Raw genomic sequence first — 21,392 nt, 5'->3', positions numbered from 1 at the left:
TTACAGAGAGACAGTGAGTGTACTTCTTAAAAACAATAATCCTAAGTGCCAGGGAGAAATCATATGCGAGGGAAACAATGGCCTTTAGAGCTGGACTTGTCAAAGTCAACTTTTAAAGTCACGATATTTGCACCTGGAGATTTAGTTTAACTCATTTTTCAGAGAGACCAGCAGCAAAAAATCTGACTTTTGACTCCCCCTTGGAAACAGTGATTTAAGCACTTAGCAAAGCTTTTCACTGAGGAAGGCCACAGAAATTAATGAGAGCTATTAAATTTTTATATACCTCACTGTTTTCTGGAAATTATACCTAAAAGCCGTGAGTTACAAACATTTGTTAAAGCCAAAAAAACCAGCCAAAAACACTGTTACCAAAGAAATACGAAAAAGTATTGCCTGGAGAATAACCTGTGACTCTGCATCTTCTGTAAAGGCAAAACCAAACAGGTTTTCCCTGCTTGTTACAGAATACCCAGTCCAACATATAGAAGTTTTCCTTTTTGACATTTTTGAGCTTTTGTGGTCAGCAAAGTCAAAGCAAGCTGGTGAAATTGCAAGCAGCCTACTTACTGTTTGTCATGATGGTATTTTTTCACCTGACATAAGCTCTGTTAATTTAAAGCCACTTATTTGCTATTTATCATATAGAAGGTGTCAGCTCCATGAAACATAAAATTTTATATGCAGAACTTATAAACCAACACAAGAGGAAAAGAAAGAAGAGTGACACACTGAAAAGCCCACAGGACAGAATAACTTCCAGTTTTAATAAAATAGGACACACTATTTGTCACTAACAAGAATAATGTTTTCTTATGGGAACAGAAAATTTTTTTTCTGGGAGGAAGCAGATGAAAAGGTTCAATACAGCTCCCACACTGAACATCTGCAGATATTTATTTTAGGCAAATTTGGCCTGCTAATGGCTATTAATGAGCTGTGTGGGAACTTTGAAACAAAATTATGTTCCGTGTTTAACTCACTGGCTTTGAAGCTGATGTGATGGAGATGGAGCTTCACAGGGATTTCTCTCTTTTACATTACAATCCAGTTAAACAGCCTACTGATGTATTAGTATCTATGAAGTACTCAGAAAACTAAACCTACTACATATTTTACTACGTAGTTTGGTTTCCAGTGGTTTGGGGTTTTTTTTTCAGTTACCAATTTCATAACTAAATAAATAATAATAAATTAACATAATAAGTTAGCATGAACAAGACTAAGCAGCAAACTTAAAGCAAAACATCTTAGGATTTCGAAAAACGTTACTGAAATATAACAGCAGGGAGTAACACCAGTAGAAAATCTAACCTAGCAGCAATATATTAGACACAGAGACATACATAAATTAGGAGCGTGTAAAATGGCTATACATTTACTTCAAAATACTGCAATTATCACAAATTTTATTTGCTTCTCTATGGACCCTTGAGTGTCCCCTAGGCATAGGAGGCCACACTTGCTACTCTGACAGGAAATACCTTATTGCTGATACACGATTGAAATATCATTCTGAACAGAGAAGAATTTTTGCCTTATCTCTGGAGAGTTATCTGAAATAAATAACTTTTTTCCAATTTTTTCAATGCCTGTTTCCTGACTCTTGCTCAAACTGAAATGCAAAATAACCAAGACTACAGGCAGAGCCCTTTGCATCCCAAATCTAACGAAGGACCAAGAAAACATTAACGAACTTTTAATAACAAAGCTCCACAGTTTTATTCTGTGAATCTCAGAATGTAAGAACGCTTCATTAAAGAGCTCGAAGTTAACCATTATAACGGGCAACTTGTACTTCTCATCCTTCTAATTGAAATTTCACACAAAAATGCAACTGGTCCTGTTTCTGGCTTGCAAGATCCTCAGGAGCAGCACTGTTATGTGCTCCTGTGTGCAAAGGCTAGCACAACAGGACAGAACGTTTCATTCAAGAACAGCAGAACGTTTCATTTAATTTTATGCCTTATTATTTCACTGTGATAAACAACATTCATAGGTTTCAATAGTCAGAATGAATTAGAAGCTACGGTCTGGGCATATTGTTTGCTGCATATTTTGTTGTTGCTGTGTTTGTTTTCTGAACCTGCTGTTTATTAACACTGATTAATTACCATGTAGCCAGTTTCTCATTCATGAGACATAGTGCAGTTACACTGAATATAAATCTCTCTCCCCTACCTACTGGGGAACAAAACTTTGAACAGGTTCCTGAAAACATAGCTGAAAAATCTGCACGAACCTCATGACAGTCAGAAAGAGGCATCTGCATTTACATCAAGAGCAAGCTACCTGAGGAAAATGGCAGCAGTGAACTGTTGTTTCATTTGCGTGGATCAATGTCCTCTTTTATTTTATTGTGCTTGGAGAATCCCACTGAGGCTGCAGACACATGGAGCTAGGAATGTGTCCTTGCCAAAAGACAAATGGGTTGAACTGTATTCTCAATAAATACGTGCTTCTCCCTATGAAAAAACATGCTTTCTGGTTTTATGGGCTCACTTTCAGAGTCCATTTGAAAACAGGCCAAGTCATGTTTCTCTGTTTGTGTTACATGGTGATATGATTAGCAATTATATTCCAATTTAGGACAAGGGCTTTTGATGAAAATTAAGGGAAAGAGAAGTGCACTGAAAATTCACAAGCTGTTTTTTAAAAGTACAAGGGCCACAAGTCTGCCGTGCCTGTAATTTTCCAGTGCACTTGATATAACAATATCCTCGTATCTTGTTTCAGCAGTAATATGCACAAAGAGAGTAGCTCAGTGGCAGGTGGGCTGCTTATGTTTTCTGGATGCAATGATGAATGGAAACTATAAAGACTCTGAGGAGAATGGCATGACAATAGTTTTAATGGCTTGTAATATCATTTGCTAGGGTCTGGTCAGGTCAAGTAATTTACAAACCAGAGAAAACAGGACAATAAAAATAAACAGCATAACATCAGAACACTTTTTAATATGAGTCATAGCTCATATTCAAGATGTTTGAATATACATTTACACCTGGCAGAAGTACATGGTTACTTTTGAGCACATCATGAATTGCAAAACACTGAAGGCTCAGTTTGAACTGCAGTTCTTGATAGCTAAGGAATCTGATCATGGACAGAGCCCAGAAGAAACACAGAACCGGTCACTTGGGCTAGAGAAGTCAAACGTGCCTACATTTGGTACAATCCGCTAAAGTCTTCTGCATGCTATTGGCTACAACAGATCTTGTGCCTTAATTATGCAAATCCTGTGGGTCACCAAGAGCCAGAAAATTTTAACTTTTTTTGTAATGTATAGCAAGTAGAGATTTCAGATGGAAAACAGAAAAAGGAAAGACTGTCTTTCTACATGACACTTTGCATTGTTCAGGAAAGGGAACCCTCCCTATACATGCATTGCTGTCAACAGGGACTCCAACCCCTCCTATATTCTCTACAACACTACTGCCTCCAGTTATGCGCAGCAAGTGCAAGCTAAACCAGAGGTGGATTATCTTATCCAGACCGAGCTAATCTTAAGTAGGAAATGTGGTATCTATCAGAGTAAAGAAAACACCATCCTATAAATAAATGGAGAGGCTTGCCAGCTGAACGTTAGAAACAACACTGTTAGAGACAATATGACAGTTGCAAAACTTTGGTGCTCCATCACCACAGTCATACCTGTCTTTTGGTCACAGTGCCATCCACAGGATCTATGTACTCAAAGCTGTCTGTTCTTTCCACACTGTAGATATTGTTACCCACAGCAAACTGCTGATGGCTGAACGATTTGTCAGTGATCAAAGCTTCCAGGTCTCTCATTATGAAATATGCTGTTCTGGGTTCCAGTGCTTCATAATCAAACCTTGCACATATATAAAAGAAGCAGAACCAAGAAGTAAGTCCCCTACAGCTGAGAAAACAGTTCTGGTTTCACAGAACTCAATATACTCAGAATTAGCAATTTACTGCTTACTTCAAAAATCAGAGGTGGACCACTGAAGTACTGACTGCAAATTAAACCAGCACGCACATGGAAGTCCTGTGCAATCTGACCATTATGCGCGTGCACCACAGTTCTACACTGGCCATCTGACTCTGAGTCAACAGAAATCATTTAGAAAACGCACAGTTTCTGAAGTAGCATAGAAAATGTCATCAATACACAGCTAGCTTTCTGAGATTAAGGACACAATCAGTGCAGTGCTCAACAGCCAAGTGAAATACAGAAAACATTGCTACAAGTTTTGAGGAACAGATGTGTGCAAAGGACCTTACGGATATGTGAACTCCTCTGGCTTAAGTCTATTCTGAGAGAAAAAGTGAGGCAGAAGCTAAGATGTAAATGACAGTTAGAATTCACCCTTTTGAGACCTTAATAAAAAACAGTAAATGTTCGGATCTTCGGAGGAGTTCTCCTGAATTAAGAGTAGGCATAGTTCCAGTTCTCACTAAAACACTGTCACATGGAAGCACATACAGAAATAAATGCAGGAGTAAATCTTGCAGGGGTTTTGATTTTTTTCCAACGCCATGTAACGAGCTATGCCTACAGATTCCACAAGTAAATAATTCAAATCTTTCTGCTATTCAATATCAGAAAATTCAATTACTCATATACTAGAAGTGACATATACATGCTGCTCCTTCAGTAAGTAAATAAATTCCGCTGCCACTTACTCATCAGAAAAAACCTGCCAATCTGTGGCAGATTTTCATTCTGTGGACACAGCAAATGTACACCTAAATGTAGCTGAGCACAGCTAAACAAGCCATGGTTGTAGCAGAATTGTCCTACCAACTGCATAAGTTCCTGTGCCTTTTCCTCCTTTTTCTCACCTGCAGTAGTAGTGTCGGCCAAATTTTGTCCAGTGATCCCTGACAATCTCCTCCACACTCTGCTTTCGAGCTGCTAGGATTGAAAGCCAAACTAGCACAGCCCATAGTCCATCTTTCTCTCGAAGGTGATCAGACCCTGAAGAGACATACGTAAAGCACATTATTTGGTATCACTGCAAATCAGAAAACAAGGTAAAGAGGCTGGGCAAATGTCTCATTTAACTTTGTATGTCACATAACGGTAATCAACAGTACTAACCTCAGCAACTCTGATATCTTCCAGACAGACAACCAGAACTAATGTTTAAAATGCAATTTATTTACATACGACGAAGTCCATACTCCTAAGGTTAAATAAAAAGATGCAGAAGTATTTGAATAGAAATGGTAGCAGTAGGAAAACATTTTTAGTCATGATTCCTGCTCACTGACATACAGGGTGTTTTCACACCTCTGGTACTGTTTCCCAGAACTGGGCTAGACATGGCAAACCCCTGGCCATGAACCAGAGTGTTCTGAGTTATGTGAATTAAGTTCAACAGAATCTCCTTATCTCTGCAGATGTTCATCTGTCAAGCTGCAAAGAAAGAATTTTCCCATTCCATGAAAAATGAAGATTTCCAGAATGTTCATGACCTCCCATCAGGACAAAAAACAAGAGCCTGAAAAAATGTTTCTGGAAGAAAAACCCCAAACGAGAGAATAGCACTTTTTCCCCTTTCTGTATTTCTCCATGTCTCTCACTGGTAAAGATGTTTGGATGCTCAGATCTAAATCCCTTCCTAGGTTTATACTTATGAGGAGAGAAATTGATCCAACAACGGAGACTAAGAACAATTTTGGAATACTCCACGGGATTTAGCACATACTCTTAGATATGCGAGGCACAAGTTCAAGTCTATTATCTGAATTCAAAAGAGCACAGACTTGATCTTGCACTTCCCATGTCCAAAGCCAAAATGCCGACTTGGAGTAATAGGCTGCCCTGCAATAGACATGTAACGTACCTTAACCAGAAATATTTCTATGAAGCTAAGCTCTGCCTGTTAAAACTGGAATGTATCAATCAGCAAAAAGTTTCAATAAAATTAGTATTTTCTAACAAAAGACTGTTTCATGGGAAGGTTCTTGGTCATCTCAGCAAGTGCCCTCTCCTTTGGGATAATTTAGAACAAGCTTTTGTGGCAATATGTATCTAACCCAGATTACCAAAAAACGACAAGGAAACATGCATGAGAATTAACACAAAGTAAGATCCAAGATATCTGACACTCAGTAGATACTGATGACAACTACATAAGTTAATAGACATAAGAAACTTGAAGAGACATCAAATATGTGGCCATTGTTCTGGCATAATAATACTAGATTTGGTTGAAGTTTGTTAGCTGCAACCTTATTATTTTCTGTCTAGTCACACATTATTGAAACGTTGAGTACAAAGCAAGTGCAGTAATTCACAAGTTTTGTTTCCTCCATGAATTACCTACCAATCAGGAAGGCAACCAGTCGGACTATCTGTGCCCTTAGAAGATACTTAGCAAAATCCTCCGGAGAGGAATCTAAAAAGTCAGGCTAAAAAGCTGTTTTATGAAATATCCTCCTTCCTCAAACACAAAAATCCTGTGGCAGCAAAGTGCTTTGCAGTGCTGTGGTTTTACATAACAGCCTGCAAGGTCTACACAGTCATCTGTCAAAAACGGCTGTGTTTTGCTACTGGCAGAGGACATGGTTCCGTAATATAAATTGACGCACTGAAGCTGTTAATCCTGTGAAAAACTGTCAGCAGAAAATTAAAGACATATAAGGAAAACAGCAAGATGTGCAGAGAGCCACTGTGATTCCTAGGATTCAGTCTTGATGTCCATCTTCCAGTCACTGCTGCTGCCTTCGACTTGTAGTCCCTCTTCGTGGGACAGAGCAACAGTCATGGTAGCAGCTGCTACTCATACACACTTGCTAAGAGCCCATCATCCTGGGCCTACCACAGCTCTGCCTCCCACTTAGTCTTCTTGTGTTACGTTCAGCCCTGGGGGTGTAGGCAACACCCTGAATCTAACATTAAGCAAGTTAACTACCACAGAGTTAACTAAATGCAAATTACTATTTCAGCACAATGTCAGAGCTGTATAGGAAAGATTATTGAAGACTTGCGAAGAGGAAAAAGACTTAGATGAAGATTATGTTTGTGTGTATGAGTTAGGTAATGCAGAAAACAAGGACATTGAATACTGTAGATGGATTTAGGAGCTGAGACAGACGGTAACGTTCCTTTGCATTTGCAAAATAGCTGTCATGATAGTAAGAATATCTCCTTTCTGCCACTTTTTATCTGCCTTGATCTGTAACCTGTGAGCTCTCTGCAACAAGGGCAGTCTCCTATTACAACGGCCAGAGCTATGGGCTGGTCCTCAAGGACCTGCTGTAGGAAGAGTGACAGCTCACGCTGTTCCCTGCTCCAGAGTCCCGGGTGCTGTGGAAGCATGGAGTGCCAACTAAACAGAAGAAAAAGGGTAGAGTTATTTATGAGCTCTCATAGCTTTGCAAACAGCTTCAGATAAGAAAGGAAAACAAATGTCCCTCCACAGGAAGTCAGCCCTTCAGGCAATCAGGTCCTCACCTTTTCTACTCCCTCGTTGTGATAACACGCTAGATCAGCTGAAGGATGCCTTCCACAGAAACACCTGCAATACAGCCTATTGATAGTAAAGTCAGCTAACTCATCGGCAAAGCAGATGGCATGGTCACGATCATTGTTACTGTAGCCAAGAGTCTGTTCCTAGACAGTGGTGCAGGTTTCTGCCACTGCCACCAAAAGAGAGACCTAGAATAGAGCTGTCACTTGCGACCAGCATCCATTGTTCCTCTGGTAGCAGCAGCAAAAGCCATCGGGTCACCAGAGGGGTTGGGGGCTCCCTGGGGACTGGGAGCATTGGGGGCTCCCCCAAGGTGGCAGGGCAGGGCCTGGCAGCCAGGACCCATCCCACCGCCGCAGCCAGGAGCAGGGCAGCCAGGGGCACCGGGGCAGCCCCAGCCCCGCGCATCAGGCACCTCCCTGGGGACGAGGATGGGCTGAGGCCAGGCCAGGATGCGGGACCCATGGGTAGGCCTGGCTCGAGGGGCTCATGGCCAGGCAGGGCCGGGCTGTGGGGAGCTGAAGACCGGCCCTGCTGCAGCGTCACTGGGGAGGCACTGACAGCCCCAGGGGCTGACGTGGGGTCCTGGGCCATGGGCAGGGTCGGGGAGCCCCGGGGGGCTGGGCAGGGCCCTGGTAACAGCAAGCTCACCGCACCATGGTTGTTCCTTCTTAACCTGCTTGCCTCTCCTTTCAGCCATTCATGCTTAGCACTGAAAAATTCAATTTCACCTAAAACGTCATGTCTTTTGCTGATATTATCAGCAACTTAAATGGCTTAAGTGTCTCAACAGACACCAGGAAGAAGTGGAGACATGGTATTGAGCTAAACACATCAGCAATTTGTTCCCATGTAAACAATCATTTACTCTCCTATTGTGTAACACTCTGCAGACTGCAGGCCAACAAATCGTACAGTGAAAGGCACAGCATTCATTCAGCAAAATGGTCTATACATCATGACATCTGTGCAACAGTCTAAACTGAACACCAAAGAAGAGAGGAGTTTTGACTTAACAAACACTTCGAGTATGTTTCATTGAACCAAAATGGTCCAGTGAAACATGGACAGAAGAATTTTTGGAAAGCTCTCTGTTGTGCTCCAAGCCTTGTTCTGGCATGGCTTAAGCTCATAAATCTGTATGAAGAGGGATGAGTGTATACACATATTATTCTTCCGATCTTTTTAGCAGCTTTGGCATGTGCTGCGTCCTTGTGTGTCCTTCAGGAGGACATACAGATTGTTGCTTCTCTGGAAAGAGAAAGCATTGGAAGAAAGTAATCCAGAGGCAAGTGTGGATGGAAAAGCTGGAAACAACCCAACTGTTCCAGAATCAAAAGTCACCGATTAAAAACACTAGCCTGATGTGAGTACAGGGACAATAATCCTGCGTGCACAAGAAGTATCTCAGTTCGTTATTCTTAATAGGAGGAAATTGACAACTGGGATTTCTCAGAACTTGTTTATTCCATCTCTTTTATTTCACCAGCATATCCATCAGCTGGGTTACTATATGCACATATGTTCTATTTATTGCCCTTCTTTCTTTTAGCAAATTAAAATCTATTACTGCAACTCTACTAGTCAACTCTGTTTTTCACCTACTGTACCGTTGTCTGTAGGTGTCTTTGCTCTCTCTCTGTTATTCTTACTGCCCAGCTGACATGGTAGAAACTCTAGGGAGGGAGCTCGTTCTGCTGCCTCAGTTCAGCTAACACCATTCTTCTTTGCTGTATAGATCCAGTATCTGCTGCTGTGGATCGGCAGAGGCAGAGCTGCCCTGTGCAAAGCGATCAAGTAAAAGGTACCTTGCAACTCTGTATTCTTGAGATTGCAATACTAATAGTCCTCCTGGCTTGCTGAGGGCTCTTAGCAACCTCAGGATAATTATCAGTGATACTTTTAATTGAAACATGCAAGGCATTAATGAATTCTGGACTCTGTTTAAGGAGCTGAAGCAGAAAGAGAAAATGGAACACAGGAGTCAATAAACATTTTTCTGATTGTCCTGGTTTCAGCTGGGATAGAGTTAATTTTCTTCTTAGTAGCTGGTACAGTCTGTTTTGGATTTAGTGCGAGAATAATGCTGATAACACGCTGATGTTTTAGTTGTTGCTAAGTAGCGCTTATCCTAAGTTAAGGACTTTTCAGTCTCCCATGCTCTGCCAGCAAGCAGGTGTGCAAGAAGCTGGGAGGGAGCATAGCCAGGGCAGCTGATCCGAACTAGCCAAAGGGATATTCCATACCATAGAACGTCACACTCAGTATATAAACTGGGGGGAGTTGGCCAGGAGGGGTGGATCACTGGGGCATCGGTCAGTGGGTGGTGTGCAACTGCGTTGTGCATCACTTGTATTTTCTTGGGGTTTATTTCTCTCTTTTTTTTTGTTATATTCCTTTTCATTACAATTATTATTATATTTTTTATTATTATTAGTTAGTATTATACTTTATTTTACTTTAGTTATTAAACTGCTCTTATCTCAACCCACAAGTTTCACGTTTTTCCCCCGATCCTCATCCCCACCCCACTGGGAGGGGGGAGGGGGGAGCGGCTGCATGGTGCTTAGTTCCTGGCTGGGGTTAAACCGTGACACTGATTATCCCATTATATTTAATTTGCCATTAGTAAGGGAAATTATAACAACTGCAACTACTTCAACAACTTATTTTTAAGTTAATTTGTCACATATTTCTCCATATAACAGTAGCAAAAGTTATTTTTTACTACTGCAACAGTCAATTGCTATGGCCAGACTCAGAGTAAACAATTTGGGAAAAACTCTTAGAGCGTGTTCCCATTCATAAAGAAGTACTCAGCTTAAACAGGCTTAAACTGAAGTAAAGTCTTGAGAGGCAGTAGCCTGAGAAACAAAGTAAGATCATGCAAAATTGTTCATATTATGATTTTTCTGACTTAGGAAAGCTGTTGGGCATGCAGGTTGTCTTTTACATGTCTAACCTATTCTGTATCTGAGGGTCATATGCATGAAGAAAATGTAATCGCTTTTCCCTAAGTTACTCATCTCTGTCTAGCGTATTGTGTTCTGTAAATGTGATTTTAAAACAAAAATCTGACTGAAGCAAGTATACAAACTCATGGTAAATCATTTTGTTTGCACGCACTTTGAGTCTTATAAATTTATCATCCAGCAATCTGAAACTTGATGATATTTTAGGCAAATGGAGATTTAGGGGCATTCTGATCTGTTCCTTTATTCAAGTTAATGAGATTATTTTGAATTTGTGCTGCTGTAACAGATACCACCAAACAGCTCTTTTAAGGCTTTCATTCATTTCAGCAGCAGCACATTTTTATATTCTCCACTAGTTCTTCTTCTACATAATCTTGCAGGAGAAGGCAGCTGATGTTAATAGCATCTGGAAATTTGGAGATGAAGCACGCAAATTTATGAAAGATGTAGCCATTACCGAAGCGGCTTAAACTGCAGAAAGATACATCAGCCACACAGCTCTCCTAGTCCTAATTAATAGTTTGCTGATGAAATTTAGAAACTAATTGCTGCTGCTGACGCCCTTCTCTGAACTGTGTCCTGGGCATTAGTCATAGAACCAGAAAGCTACTAACCTCATCTGACAAGCTCCCCACACTGCTACAAAAATGGAAGAAGTTTTTAAAGTATTGGTTGAGCTCCAAGATCAGCTGCCAGAAAACAAGTCTGGGAAACACAGCCCTATGGGATGTTTTCAAAATCTTTTGTCCTTTTATAGCAGAAAATTTGCTTTTATTTACTTGCCAGAGCAAAATCCCTTATGTTATAAAACCAGGGCTCTGTATTATTTGGAAATTCCAGCTGGGCTGGATTACCTGGGTACACAAGCAATCAGTCTCCAGTGCTGTTCGGTTAGTTTGATGATAGAATGTGGATCTGTAAAGCCCCTTTCTCTTGCACAGAACAGCAAGTTTCCCACTCTGATCAGCTATATGGTACATTGCTTTAAATATTCCATGCTGAAAGCTAAAGAAGTGCCAAGTTGCAGTTCCCTAAATAGATATGATTAAGGGGAAACTGTAAAATCGATTCAAAGGCCCAATACTGGCAGAAACTTGTGAGGGTCACGCAGCGTAGGACATTACTAAAAGATTCGCAATAAGGTAAATATTTATTGCTAAAACCAGCTCGCATTGCTGAAGTATTGGTCATCTACAGACCAGAGTGCGTTTTACAAATAAACCTCCTGGCATATGAGATATTTTCAGACAGCTGCATTGAATTGAAAGATGATAAGAAAACTGAGGCAGGGAGATAAACAAACTTCAGGCATCATAGTCATTGCATAATTGCCCTGTAGGCACTGTCACAATTCATTTACACAGCAACTACACATGCACTGAGGAATTTAAACCCAGTGCTCAAATTGTCTGGATGCCCATGGGATTGAATCTTGAGGGTTCAGATTAGCCTTTAGATGGCATTGGCTTAAATGAGAGGTCAGGAGGCTTTCCACACTGAAGTGCTGCAGGTACAACAAAGTTCATCTGACCAGAACGTGCCAGGATGCACAAATTAAATATTGCCGTAGAGCAGCTCTCCATGCTGGCCAGCAATATGTTGTTCAAGCACCCTTAGAATTCACAAGAGACACAATTTATCAAGAATCTGAAGAATTAACGATAGGATAGGAGAACCAGATTAAGACAGGAACACAGAGAGTGCTAGGAATGCAGAGAGTGGTCTGATGTCAGGAGACAGGAGCAGCAAAACCTGAAGAGAGGCTACAGTAGAAAATGCAATTGTTTCAGGGCCCTACAGAAGGATACAAACAAAGGAAAAAAGTCAAGTGTAAGAACAGAGAGAAGTTAGAGGAATTATCTTGCCTACCTAGAAGAACAGATAAACTTCGGAGGCCCTTCCTTGACCTCTATGAGACACCTGTCCCTCTTTCCCAATTTCAACAACCATCTGATACTCAGGGTAATAAAGTTAGGCCAACACAGATCACAATGCCCTCAGCGTTTCAGTAGATCAAGCCCTGAAACCACTTCTCTTGATTCCTATATAACTGATCTGCAGGGCTAAAGTCCACCAATGCTTGGGACAGCCTGCCTGGCAAGACCTGAACATGCCTTTTCAATATGCCAGGGAAATTTCATCTTTGGCTTTTTTTATAACTGCACCATAAAATTTTAATGACAAGTCTCCTCAAAAGAGACAAGGCTTCTACTAAGCAACCAAAGATTCTTCCCTTGTCCCTGAGACAGAAAGCATCTGCAAGATGCTTTTTGATGCACTCAACATCACCAGATGAAGATGGTCTAGGAGGCTTACTTCCCAAGCAGAAACAGGCCTGAGGCAGTGGTTTGTCATGGTATATGGCACATAGAGGCCACTGCTGCTTGCTTTGCATACCTCTACAGATAAAATGGCATGCAGCAGGAGATGCTGCACTCTATGGGCTAAGGTACCCAGATGTACTTCAGCCTATGGAAACTCACCAATCAAACTCCTACAAGCTCTTTCCAGTCAAAATTCACACTTCCCTTTCTTCAGCATGATGATGAAGGCAGGAGTTTTTTCCAAATAATTTGGGTGCTAATGAGGTCATACTGATGTCTCAAGACCCACACAAGTTTCATGGAAATATTTGGTTTTGGATGAGCAGGAGGAACTTGAATATTTAAAGGGAAGGGGTACAGAACTGGCCTGGTGAAAAAGCATCAAAAAGCAGTGAGAGTTGAAAACTCCCCAGTCCAGACCTCTCATGGGCAAATGCAGACGCAGTCTAACAATACACAATGGCAGTACATTCTGAAAGGTACAAGATCTTCCTGCCCCTCTCTCCAAGTCAGAACTCACTCAATGACCTTGCAGAACACCCTTTGAAAATATCTATTCAGAAGATACATTCAAGGCAACACAAATCTGTGCCAGTCACAGCAATTAAGCCAAGGCATCCAGGTTACTCATCATGGGACATTGGTTCCCATTCACAACAGAAAGAAAATAAACATTCATTATTAATTTAAATTCTCTTACTTTTTACAGATAGACACCCAAAGAAATCTAACACATTTTTGATTCTTCCATCATAGTCCATTCAGATACTTACAGACAGTTAATGACAGGCTAATACATGAAGTGGCATGTCCACAGCTTAAAGTTATCTTCATTTTTTAAAAAAAGCAGTATTCTGCTCTAATTGACCTTAACCAACAAACTTAATGCTAACTTAATCAAAGCAAAATTAAATTTGTAACCAAATTTTACTGCATGATAAATTATTTTCTATGAAAAGCTGTAGCCAATGAATTATACACCAAAATAAAGAACTCCATGGAACTCACATCAAAATATAGAATAAATCATTGGCCAGGCAAATGGTTAAGTTATTCTGATATGTGCTCATTCAAAAACACTTGTAACATAACTCTACTAATAAATAAAAAGAAGACAGAATTTCTGTGCCAGAATCCAGGAAAGAAAAAAAGAAACACTGTGAAATTTATTCAGTTTTTCTCATAAACCAAAACCATGTTTGTGCAGATTTACAGACTACATATTTTAATTGTTTGCTCGAATGCTACCTGTCAGTACTGAATTCATGAGGGCTCAAATTTGTCTTTCATTCTGCATTCTATTGTTTGACTGGTTCTTGGGACAGACAAGGGAGAAATACTTAGGGAAAATACAGATGCCAACATGTAACTGAATTTCTTCTAACGATTATTTTATCTGAGTTTTGGTAATTGTGATGTTCCAAAAAGGGACTCCTACAACAGATTTCATTAGACTTATCATTAGACATACAAATCCTCATACTTTGTACACTGAATCACATTAGGAAAAAACATGTGTTTTTTCCATACAGGCAAAATCCCTCCAAACGCTGCTGCAGTCTGTGAAAAGACTATTACAGTGGAACCAGTGAGACCTTTCTGCATTATGTTCAAGTCAGAAGAGAGTGCCAGGCAACTCCAAAAGCTGTCTGGGCAGTGATACGTTTGCCTATGGCTTCTGAACGTCCCTCTTCCACATTTTTCATACCTCAAGGTACTGGACACCAGAGTTGCAAGAAGACCCTCAAGATGTGAACAACTGACAGTTCTCTGTTCCAGCAACAAGAGAGAGTTAATTTGCTTATTTTTTGGCTTTGACTTGATGCACCCAGGAAAATTAAAAGTTGTCATCAAAAGTCTGTGGAAATTTTTGATTATGTATTGCTTACCAGTGCCAAAGCTTTCCTCTCCACATAGTGAGCAACGTCCAGAGTCCATGAGATTGGAGAAATATCTCCATCCTGTTGGTGTCTCATACACAGGAACCTTCATTACTTTTGCCACTCTGGAAAAGACACAATAAAACATCACATGATTAAGACATTGCTTTTTTTACATATGGCCTGAGATCAGCTGAGGAATATTCTAGGTCTTGCTACATCTCCTGACAGCTGGGCTATAACTAAAAAAAAAAAACAGAACAGATCAACAGCACCATTCAAAACTGATCCTTGTCTCAGAACCTGACTTCAACCAGAACCCAGGTATGTTTATACACTAAGAGTAGTATTTTGGAAAATGCAGGACCTCGGCTCAATAGGCTTTACCAGTATCTTTCTCTTGTTACTGAGCAAGAAGCAGTTATATCTAGAGACACACAGTTTTGTTTTTCTAATATTTTAATGTAAGTTAAAGCATCATGTTGAAGTACCTTCCTTTACAAAACACAGGTGGCCAACACCAATATGCTTGAAAGACACTTACATTTCTGTCCATGTGTTCAAAGCCAAGACAATACAGAAATGTTTCCATGATGCAGCATCTCCTCTAAAAAAGCTTTCCCAGGCTCACCTTGATTCTGAACTTACTTTCCCTGTCTCCTCTGACACACCTATACGAAATACTCCCACTAGCTGGCTGACCTGCCAGTATTTTCAAGAACCAAAATAAACCACCATACAAGCTGGATGTGCTTTCCCTTCCCCAGGTTGTTAACTGGTAATTATTCCTGTTATAAACTACAATGAAAAAATCCTTTCTTGGACTAAAAAACAAGAAAGAAGAAAAAAACAAATCCTCCAAGGAACCCACTACGAAGCTGGGATTTATGCAGAATGAATATTAACATTCTTCTTGTTTCTAATTATATTTGCTTGTTTTCATTGTGTGCCTAGGATGTTTGGAGCCAACTGGTTTTTAATATGAAAAATAAGACTTGAGATATAGTCAAGCAATCTGACTGACGAAAAAGGACCTTATGATCTCCCCAGGATTGCTGCAGCAATCACACCTAACAAACATTTCCTGAATTCCACCCCCACAGAAGAATACTTGACATGAGATGATTTACGTAATTTTAACTGCAGTCAAGCCCAGGCAAAACAGATCAATCAAAGCAGGATTCAACACGCTTAACACAATCCACCTAGAAGTCACATGTCAAGGCAAAAGCAGTCACCTCTCTGACCAACAGAGACACACCTGTTTTCAGACGGTCCATCACTCTGTCTTAAAAGTAGGCGTGTAAGGTAGATGGCATGAACTGTCCAAATATGCAAATACTGACCCTTTCAAAACCTGGTACATAAATGTACCTAAATGACAGTTCAGCCTTTAAGTATTCTCTCTGAAATCTTTAAATTGTTAATCAGCACTGCTATTAAGTCTCCAAATCCACTTTTTTTTTTTATGTCATAAACATCCACTGCTATCTACGTCTCCTACTCAGCCTAGACGTTCATTTTTGTACTTACATAGTAAATCTAAAAAGAGTGTTTTTTAAATGAGATGGAGTAAGAACTGCTGATACTTATTTGAAAAGAGCTAAAGAGGTACCTGGAGAAAAAAATATTATCAAAATGTTTAATCCTAAACTCAGTTTTCATGTCTCTAGTTTAGAGGTAGAGGCAAGTGTATACCTCCTTCTGTTTATACCACACTAGCTATATTATTAGCCCTTAGAAATGCTGCTCCATAAGGGAGGTTATACAGCGCAGAGTGGAACAGGTTTCTGGCTGGATCTGCAAAAAATCAAGAACATAAAAGAATTTAATCTCAGTGTGACAGTAACTGCAGGCTGGGAACAGGACCGTACTGCCAAAAACTAGAAAACAATCAACCAGAAAACAATGGCTAACATGCTGGAAGAGCAAAACCAATTCTCTTGAGGTAGCCTAACAATACAGCAGGAATATTTCTGCTTGCAGAAATGTTCCCATATCCTGCTACTGTTTTTGGAGAAGAAAATCTTTTCCCTTTCACTTTTCTGTACTCCTCTAGTCTGGGGACAAACAGCCTTGGATGGACCTATCTTGATCAGCACCAAAGGCTTCCAGGGCCTGTAATGATTTTTGAAGATTTCTATGCACTAGGCTAGCACTGAAAATACAGATGTTGATTCTGTTGGCATTTGGTTTACTTTAAACTAAGCCTTTCAAACAAACAAACAAACAAACAAAATATACATATAAATGTATACATATGAAGTTTATAGTGAAGTATGACAGATTGTTCCTTGCAATATTTTTTTGTTCTTGACTCTTAAGACGTTAACAGAGTAAATAAGTAGAAGCACACTGAAAATTAAGCATACTGTTCTTTTATTGCCATTTTACTGAACTAAAGAATCATCACTGGAAGTCTCGATAAATGCAGAATGTGCCTTTATGCAACCTATAGACATTTAAGGCAAATGATCATCCCAGGAAACATGAGAGGGTTCAGAGGAACCACAGGAAGATGCAAATAATTCTCCAAGCTTCAGACTCAGAGAAATAATGTGCTGCATCAGATCAAACAAATAACAATGCAAACTACAGGAAAATACCCTCAGAGAAAGGAAACTAATATTCTGTAACTTGGAAATTACTAGATGGTCAAAGCCAGGGAAAACAGAGACTAAATGGGGGAAGGGGGAGGGATTTTTAATGCTCCTACATCTACATGCTTCTAAACAAGAAATATGACTGGTATGACTTCAGTGCAGAGAAAGTAAAAAAAAAAGTATCTTCATTTACCAAAACTTTTTTTTCACTTTACATTCACCAATCTGCTTTCTTAGAGAAAAAATGACAAAATCAGAGCTTTCAGTCACTGCTATACCAAGCGGCCAGATTTTTTTTTAAAAAGTGCCAGCTGAGACAAAAGGGTAGCATCCCTTGTGGACCAAAATTTGGAAATTAGTTTCTATGTACCACTGAAGATTTCCAGCACTACCTAATGCAGCATATGACTTCATGACAAGCTTGAAAGATACTAAGGAAATATTTTATTCTGCTAGGCAAATAAATGCTTAGAATGAAGGTTTCTGGAACTTGTAATTCTGCAAGAACAATTGCTATAACAAATCACAGATCCATTAATTACAATCTATGATGTTTTTAGCAATGTACCTTTACAGGACAGTTCAAACAAGTCTATATCTATACAGCTTTTTAAGTTTCTCTTCTTTCTGTACTTTTACACTGGAGTCCATAAATTTGGGGAGTTAGAAATGGCAAGTCAAGTGGTTACCATAAAGATTTTGTTGTCTATATGAGATCTCTTGGTCAGACAGGATACTACTACTCTCAGAAAGTGAGTTTGGGAACTGGTGCTGCAAAGAGTTTGTATCTTGCAGAGGTCTCACTCATCAGAGTAAATTTTATATGTCCTTATATATATGTATAATGCATCATCATCAAGATACTGATGCAGTAGTGCTCCTGTAAGGGCAATACCTCAGTCTCGGAGTTCTCTGGGTGAAGGTGCTATCTGTCAAAAGGCTCAACTTCATGGATGGAATATACTTCCAGAGCAATTCAAAATAAAAACTGGAAAAAAATACGCCATATGAATAGGTTCATTTTCCTAATCTATTTCAAGTAAAGGCATTCTATTTATGTCTAACCACACAGTTGATATACCTGTGTTTATACGTTCCATGAGTATGAACTATGTAGAAGGAATACAACAAACCGTGAACATTCTGGTTCTTGTCACTTCAGACATTTAATGGGACTGACTTCAAACAGTATTCTTGCTTGCCTTCTTTCAGTGTAAGTAAGTGCTCACTACATCAATGAGATTACACAGTAACATTTCTTCTGTCTGTGCGTAGCACTAATTAGCTCTTGCTAGACTAGCAAATGGGGTATTCACACTTGGACCTAAACTGAATGGCAATCACCTTAGTTATTCTGCCCATATCAGAGCTGAGGGTATTTATGCTCCCAATATGCTGAAATACTAATTAAGGAGGGAAAAAAATCAGAGAAGAGTGGACTGTACTTTTTGCAATTACACACATTATTTAAAATGATATTTTGTTAATTTAAAAAAAGCAGGAGCAGCTGTTTTTAAATGGGGAGATAATAAAGTGAGTTAAAATAAGAATATAAATTACTGTAAGATTATATAGTTAATTGTACCCTCCTACTGTACAACTTCACTCTCATTTTTATTTTGAAGAGCTAGTCCCACACTGCCTATACTGACTGCCCACTTTTTATTAAAACATTAGGAGAACACGTACAATGCAACCATGAGAAGAGTCTGAGTTATTTCATCACTAGAAAACAGAATTATTGGAGAGTTTAGTACCAACACAGAACTGTTAAGCCAATTCTTGAACTCTACAACAAGTCTCACCAAAGCATGAGCTGGCCAGTTCATAATTAAGGTAATAATGAACATAATAATAATCTTCATAATGAGGATCAGGATTTTTGAAAATTTTCTGTCTGAAAAAAAAATTAACAGCTAATTCTAAAATTGCTCCTGAAAGCCTTAACAGACTACTGTGGAAAACTTACCTGTTCTGCACCAGGCAACTGGACTACTTATTGTACAGCTGCACATCTGACTATCCCAGATCTTCTTCCTTGTACTTCATAGCCATATGCATGTCACTTAACTAGGAAAACAGAGGGTACAGGACTCTTGATAGCCCAAACGATTTCCCTTGGAATTACAGTAAAAATATTACCCTGTTTAAACTGTGTAATAAAGTAACTTTCCATTGAAAAAAAAATGTTCTTTTATTTAAAAGGCTTAAAGGAATATCCTTTTGATATCTTTCTTTCAGTTTTCAGTGGGGACAACAGATTATTTTTCACAGATGGGCTAATAAATCAAAGTGGTCCTTGAGAGTATCTTCCAGTCACTGTGGTTTTGCACTAGCAAAACGCCACTGACTTCAGCAGAATTACCCTGACTTACGTTAATGAAAGTCAGAGGGAAGTTTGCTCCAACCTATTCTCTACAATGCCACAAAAAGTCCTGATGAATACACGTCATTCAGATACAACAAATGGTCTGCGGCAAGCTGACTTTCTTGTGCCCAGTGAAACTTTTATAACTTCTGAGAATAGATCAGTCAATCAAACAAAATTATCCTGCCAAAGTCGTGACGCCTGTTCACCACAAAGATAAAGGTCACAACACTGGGGAAAGGGCTTTCTTTTACAGGTCTCATGAACTGTTGTAAATGACTGACTAGAGTTTTGCATTGTAGGTGAAATGCTGGCTAGGGTAAACTGCAGCACCGCATTCATTCTGCAGTCTTAACTTGGAAGAAAAAAGAGATATTAATGAAAGAATCACTAAAGAAGCGGCTATTGCATGTCCTTGTCTCTTCTGTCTTCCATCACCTGTAGGTATCAGCTGCACATGTGAAAGATGTTCATAGGGGTAAGCAGGCTTCAAAACACAGACTAGTGTTCCATGGACACATTTTTTTTCAATCCTAGTCCTCTCTGTGGAGCCAGCACTGAGGTAGACAAGCTGCTGTAATTTAGAGAGCAGCGAGCCTGATTCTGCAGAAGGGTAGGCACTCTCAGGCCCTAACAAACGGGAATTGAAGGAATTTGTGGGATGGACATGTGGGCCACTGAAGGATAGTGTGTGGTAGCAGCATTTTGCAAGAGATCAAACCTCTGTAATAGTTTCTTTCAGAGTCACTGGCTATAGAAGAAAAAGCTTTCACACTGAGTCTTCTAAATCTCTACTTAGCCACTGAACTAGACTGTGTTACCTAATCTCCAGCTGATAAAAGCTTCATTTGATCTAAGGCCTGACGCATATTTTATTTTAAAGACTATGGTTTGACTGAAACTAAGAAAACCAGTTTTTCTTCCCAATTCTGTAGTCTTTCTTCACACAAAGAATGAAAAATATCTCAAGTAAGGATCTGCATCTGGTTTATCAAGAAAATCATTTCTCTAGCTGAAAATAAGAGTCTTCATACAGTCTAACCTTGGCATACAAATGTGTTTTATTTGATATTTTACTGCCTGAGATGCTTCAAAATTTTTGTAACACTCTGGACACCTCTGAGATCGAAACAACTGACTTATGCTTGCCTACATCAATTTTTCCATCCCTTTATTAGAGATCCTGATTTTGCTGTTCTCTAACCATATAGTACAGTCTTTGCCTTGATGGACTGACTTACTTGCAACCAGACCTAAAATTTCATGGGTTCATTCTTCTGGAGTACTAAGATGACATCCAGGATTGAACTCATGTCATGATGCCACAATTTCTTTTCCATCCGATCATTTGCATTAATTATCTCATTCCCTCTCCATTATTCAAATTTCTTCTGCAAAGCAATTTTTTTTTAAACTTTATTGAAAATTTATACAAAATATTCATTGCCTTTTTAGTCACCAAGTCCCTATCCCATTCTCACTGCTTGATGTTTCCACTTGTTCTTTCTGTGGTCTCTTCTTGTTGATGCTGAAGAGCTCTTTGCTACTTCATTTCTCAACTTTGGAAGCCTAATTCAGCTCACCTTTGGTCAGTTCCCTCTTCATTCTTATTATTTCTCAAGATGCAGGAGCCATGAACTAAACGGTTTTAACTTTTTTCTTCAGTCTCACCTGTAAGTCTTTCCTTCTTTGTAACTATGCAACTCCAACAGCCTGTGAGAAATTCACAGTAGTAGCAACGACAGCACCAGCACTGGCACCAACTATAATGTGAAATGGATGTTCTGCTTCTGG

The 21,392-nt window shown here is 39.5% G+C and overlaps 1 protein-coding gene across 1 annotated transcript in view; it reads right to left on the bottom strand.

Moving 5' to 3' along the window:
• PGM5 (phosphoglucomutase 5) overlaps window positions 1-21,392 on the bottom strand; it is a 78,682-nt gene that overhangs the window by 16,290 nt on the left and 41,000 nt on the right. The window contains exons 7-9 of the mRNA XM_050913337.1: window positions 14,637-14,752; window positions 4,813-4,948; window positions 3,655-3,838 (exon numbers count right to left, since the gene is read on the bottom strand). Coding sequence (XP_050769294.1) covers window positions 3,655-3,838; window positions 4,813-4,948; window positions 14,637-14,752 — 436 coding nt within the window. The remainder of the gene's footprint in view (window positions 1-3,654; window positions 3,839-4,812; window positions 4,949-14,636; window positions 14,753-21,392) is intronic.

This window comes from Gymnogyps californianus, chromosome Z (genome assembly GCF_018139145.2).
Source record: "Gymnogyps californianus isolate 813 chromosome Z, ASM1813914v2, whole genome shotgun sequence".
NCBI lineage: Eukaryota > Metazoa > Chordata > Aves > Accipitriformes > Cathartidae > Gymnogyps > Gymnogyps californianus.
This window is presented reverse-complemented; position numbering and strand designations above follow the sequence as displayed.